The sequence below is a fragment of the Humulus lupulus genome, chromosome 4 (genome assembly GCF_963169125.1).
Source record: "Humulus lupulus chromosome 4, drHumLupu1.1, whole genome shotgun sequence".
Taxonomy (NCBI): domain Eukaryota; kingdom Viridiplantae; phylum Streptophyta; class Magnoliopsida; order Rosales; family Cannabaceae; genus Humulus; species Humulus lupulus.
The window spans coordinates 76,212,665-76,218,021 of record NC_084796.1 but is presented as its reverse complement, the minus strand read 5'-3'; the positions used below and the strand labels follow the sequence as shown (position 1 = coordinate 76,218,021).

At 36.1% G+C, this 5,357-nt stretch overlaps 1 protein-coding gene across 2 annotated transcripts; it reads left to right on the top strand.

Moving 5' to 3' along the window:
* Window positions 1-1,236: 1,236 nt before the first annotated feature.
* LOC133830572 (expansin-A1-like) lies at window positions 1,237-3,737 on the top strand. Of its 2 annotated transcripts, XM_062260557.1 has the most exons (4): window positions 1,237-1,398; window positions 1,534-1,666; window positions 1,803-2,115; window positions 2,951-3,737. In XM_062260557.1, the coding sequence occupies exons 2-4, from the start codon at window positions 1,543-1,545 to the stop codon at window positions 3,255-3,257; spliced, it is 744 nt and encodes a 247-aa protein (XP_062116541.1). In that variant the 5' UTR covers window positions 1,237-1,398; window positions 1,534-1,542; the 3' UTR covers window positions 3,258-3,737. The 2 variants fall into 2 exon arrangements, with proteins under 2 accessions (XP_062116541.1, XP_062116540.1); XM_062260556.1 differs by having other exon boundaries at window positions 1,327-1,666.
* The last annotated feature ends 1,620 nt before the right edge of the window (window positions 3,738-5,357 follow it).

Sequence of the window (5,357 nt, the reverse complement as noted above, 5' to 3'; positions counted from 1 at the left end):
TTCCCTCAAAATATTACACTTTATTTGCTACAATTCAAATATTTAGTGTAAAAAACTTTAGAAAATATTAAGTATGCTTTTACTACAAAAAATTAGTCACTAACAAATATTATTTTGCTATTAAATATGGAAGTAATAAAGTTAGTGCTAAAAGCATAATGTCCTACTAAATAAAGTGGTAGCTATAATCAAATTATTTTGGTACTAAAGACAAATGATAGCTAAATTGTTAGTTAAAAAAATAATATTTTGCTAGTAAAGAAATATAGTAGCTAAATTGGTAGCTAAAAAAAAACAAATTTGCAACAAAAAAAATAGTAGCTAAACATTGGTTGCTAAAAAATTCATTTTGCTATGAAAGAAAAATGGTAGCTAAATTGGTAGGAAAAAAATTAATATTTCGCTACAAAAAATTATTGGTGGCTAAAAGGAAAAACTAACTACTAAATATTTTGGTAGTATAAATATTTGGTCTTATTTGTTTAGAATTTACTAGTAAGACACTTCATTACTCACATTTGGTAGCAAAATGATATTTTTTTACTACCAATAATATTTGATAGTTAAAAATCAATTTTTTTGTAGTAAATAGTTAAGTACGAGGTGTATATTACTAGTTGAAATCGAGTTTATTAACGTCATACAAATATTAGCTCTACGAATGCACATTAGTGTTAAAATTTATTATTAGACTACTATCTATAAATGTATTTTTTGTCTGAGCTTTCGAATCGTGCTACATCAACAAATTGTTTAAAAAAATACATCAAATGCAAAATGATTGTTATAATTTGAGAGATTTCTGCCACACAAAAAAGTTAGCACAACAATCTACAAGTTTCATAATTTGAGAGTTAAAAATTCTAATGTCTTAAAAATAAACATGAAAACCTAGGTTTAGCAAGCTAAATATATGCTCAAGGGAAATTATCATCGTTGGCCCTAACCACATGTGGCAACGACTGTTTATAGGCAGGCCTTCAGTAATCAACGGTGAAAACCAGGCTTGGGGTTTCGAACCCCCAAAAAAATCAGTTGTCCTTTTTAACCTATACAAACTTACGTAACCTTCATTATAGTATTCGCAGAGAGAACAAAGAAAGAAAAAAGTGAGCCTAGGTCGGAAACCACGGGGTTTCATGAAAGTAGCCTTGTTTCCCGAGTACATAAAAACCCACTTGACTTGGCGGTTTAAGGTCCCCACACCTCAATTTAGTGTCAGTTTGCCATGAAGTATTTGCGGTTAAGGACCAATTTTCCTCTGTTTCACTTTTTCCACCCCATCTTCTCCCTCTATTTATTCCCCTCCATTTCATTCATCTTAACTTGACCACACTACTCTTACTAGCTATTTCACTCTCTGTCTGGTCTCTTCCTTCCTCATATTTCATAATTCAAGTATACCCACCTAGTCATTCATTATGCCCTTTAATATTTTTCCGAGTTTCTTGCGAGCTTCAATTAATGTAACGCATATATAATATGAAAAAACTAATATATATATATATATATATATGTGTGATTTGCATGCAGAGCAGTAATATGGCGGTTTGGCTAATTCTCTACGTGATGAGCTTATCTGGTCATGGTTATGTTTATGGTGACAAAGGTTGGATTAATGCTCATATCACTTTCTATGGAGGGGGAGACGCTTCTGGGACAATGGGTGAGCAAGCCTGTAATGTTTAATTAATAAATTATATTAATATAGCACTATTATATAATAAATTAGATTGTTACTTGATTTAGATATGATTACTATTTTTCTAAGTAGTTAGTATTGATGTGACCGTATCGTATAGGCGGCGCTTGCGGGTACGGCAACCTGTACAGCCAAGGGTATGGGACGAACACGGCGGCGCTGAGCACAGCCCTGTTCAACAACGGACAGAGCTGCGGAGCTTGCTTCGAGATCAAGTGCGTGAACGACCCCAAGTGGTGCTTACCCTCCACCATCGTCGTCACCGCCACCAACTTCTGCCCACCCAATAATGCTATGCCAAACAACGCTGGCGGGTGGTGCAACCCTCCCCAGCAACACTTTGATCTCTCTCAGCCTGTCTTTCAACATATTGCACGGTATAAAGCTGGGATTGTTCCCGTGGTTTATAGAAGGTATGTATGAATATATTTATATGTATATATAATATTATTTTGTGGAGTCGGTTTTGTTCTGTTATAAATGAGTTTTTGGAGAGTTGAATCTATGTGCTTCTGCACGTGTATGTGTTTGGTGGTTTCATAAGAATATAAATTTTAAAAAATATATTTCTTGATGTGTCTAATCTAACTATTAAGATTTTTAGTAATAATATTTCAAGACCATTTTGAATGATTTTGTAAATAGTTTAGTACCGGTTTTGATAGTGAGATTCTGATCGGTTGTACAAAAGAAAAAGAGAAAAAATTGTGGCTATATCAATCAAGGATACAAAAAAAAATCAGTACTTAAATTGAGAGTAACTTTAGTCAACCACTTTAAAAACTCTTCAAGAAATATTCTATATTCTCATAATTCATATACAAACTAGATTAATTGTCTTATGACATAATTAAATCTTATTAACTAATACTTAATGACATAATTGTGGACACACTAACTATATGGGCATTTTAGTATTTTCAAGATTGGAAGTTGTAGTTTGGAAAGAAAAAGCAAAAAAAAAAGATGATAAGTGATCTTTTAAGTTTTGCAGTTATCTGCAGTAATGAATCAATTTACTTTTAGAAAAAGTGTTTTTGAAAATTTTGCAAAATAATAAAATATAAAACATCAATTTTTAAGGCATATATGCTTCTAGTCTCCTTGAAGATAAAACCAAAAGATAAAAACGGTATGACAGTACTTTACACTTGGCATATTCACACTGCTAATTTGTCATTTTGTTTATGCATGTGCTTTTCCCTTTCGGTAAATATGTGTGTGAAGATTGTATTTTGTATGATGTAGGGTCCCTTGCATAAAGAGAGGAGGCATCAGATTCACAATCAACAGTCACTCATACTTCAATCTAGTGCTGATCACCAACGTTGGTGGGGCAGGTGACGTCACCGCCGTATCAATCAAAGGGTCAAAAACTTATTGGCAAACCATGTCAAGAAATTGGGGTCAAAATTGGCAAAGTAACTCTTACCTCACTGGACAAGCCCTCTCAATTAAGGTCACGACTAGTGATGGTCGAACTTTGGTCTCTAACAATGTTGCTCCTTCTGGCTGGTCCTTCGGTCAAACCTTTACGGGATTACAATTCAATTAAGGAAGACAAACAAAAGCAAACCCCCCACAAAATATAATTTCATATAAATTTTTTTTATGTTGGTTGGGTTTTAGGATATGGTCTTTTGTTATGAGTCATTATAGGTATAAAGGACACATTTTAAAATGGTCCCAATCCTATTTTATTGTATTAATTAAAAAGAGAGAAATAAACGATTTAAGAAAATGATGGGGATTCTTGTCGGTTCTGTCCTCATTTGTTAAAGGCAGTGACAGAATATTTTGGCTGCGATGGGGCATTTATTCAGTGCTACCCTCCCTCCACCTTTTTTTTTTATTTGAGACATTTTAGTTATTCAATTATAGTAATTTTTGGATTGGAGTGTTATTAATGTTGTGTTACTCTTTATTACTTTATGAACAGAAACTGAAATTGGTGTAGTAACTTGTATGGGAAAAAAATTGTGGCCATTTTGGATATGGTTATTGATGAATACAATCTGTATTCTTTTTCTTATTATTAATCATCTATGAAGTGAAGTGATCTCATTACCTATCCGTCTTAAAAAAAAGGTGCTTTTGTGTGTGTTGCAAATCTGATAGATCATTGTAGGGGAATGATTTTCTCTCAGCTCTGAATATTGACACACTTCCCAGTCACCCATCATGAGACTAACTTTGGAGTTCTTAAGTGATGGACTGCTAAAAAAAAGATGCATTTTGTTGGCATAGGTAGTACCTATCAATCCATTTAAGTTATCTTCAACTATGTAGTTCCATACTTTCACAGTCTTAGAATCATCACACTTGACCTGCCCCAGATGATGTGGAATTGCACAGCTTTTACCTAGTCTTTCCCCCTGCGGATCACGAGATTCTGACTGTCACAATCACCCACCTTTAGGGGTCCGACGTCCTCGTTGGTCACACTTCCGGCTGGGTCAAGACTTTGATACTATTTGTAACGCCCCACGTCACTATGGTTGCTTCCTGGAATGATGACTACCCTGCAAACCAACACAAGTCTTTCCAGCGTGCTTTGTCCTCATTCACAATCTTCCTGGGAAAACTTCCCAGGAGATCACCCTTCATGGGACTACTCTAGGTCAAGCACGCTTAACTTTAGAGTTCTCAAGTGATGGGCTACCGAAAAGAATATGCATCTTATTGGCATAGGTAGTACTCATCTATCCATTTAAGCCCTCTTCAACTATGTAGTTCCATACATACATAATCTTAGAATCATCACACTTGACCTTCCCCATGAGATGTGGGATTGCACAGCTTACTACACAGTTGAAGAAGACTTAGATGGATTGATGGGTACTACCTATGCCAACAAGATGCATCTTCTTTTCAGTAGCCCATCACTTGAGAACTCCAAAGATAAGCGTGCTTGATCTGGAGTAGTCTCATGATGGGTGACCTCCTAGGAAGTTTCCCAAGAAGCGTGCGAGTGAGGACAAAGCACGCTGGAAAGACTCGTGTTGGTTTGTAGGGCCAGTTGTCATTCCAGGAAGCAATCGTAGTGACGTGGGGTGTTACAAATGGTATCAGAGCCTTGAATTAGCAAGAAGTATGGCCGACGAGGACGTCGGATCCCTAAGGGTGGGTGATTGTGACAGTCAGAATCCTGTGATCCGCAGGGGGAAATACCGGGTAAAAGCTGTGCAATCCCACATCGCTTGGGGAAGGTCAAGTGTGATGATTCTAAGACTGTGTAGGTATGGTACTACACAGTTGAAGATGACTTAAATTGATTGATGGGTACTACCTATACCAACAAGATGCATCTTCTTTTCGGTAGCCCATCACTTGAGAACTCCAAAGTTAAGCATGTTTGACCTGGAGCAGTCTCATGATGGGTGACCTCCTGGGAAGTTTTCCCAGTAAGCGTACGAGTGAGGACAAGGCACGTTGTAAAGACTTGTGTTGGTTTGCAAGGCTAGTCATCATTTCAGGAAGTAGCCATAGTGACGTGGGGTGTTACACCCCAACTTCCCTAATATGGCTTAGTGCCTTGATTAGGGGGCCAAGATGCAATAATTGAGTTAATTATGTGTTTATGTATTATGAGCATATTATTATGTGAATTGGGTGAATTGTATTATGATATGAATATGCTTGCATTTTTAAGCGT

Coding starts and splice junctions, on each gene's coding strand:
- LOC133830572 (XM_062260556.1), top strand. CDS start 1,483: ATGAAAAAACTAATATATATATATATATATATATGTGTGATTTGCATG. Junction 1,667..1,802: donor AGACGCTTCTGGGACAATGG/GTGAGCAAGCCT, acceptor CGTATCGTATAG/GCGGCGCTTGCGGGTACGGC. Junction 2,116..2,950: donor GTTCCCGTGGTTTATAGAAG/GTATGTATGAAT, acceptor TGTATGATGTAG/GGTCCCTTGCATAAAGAGAG.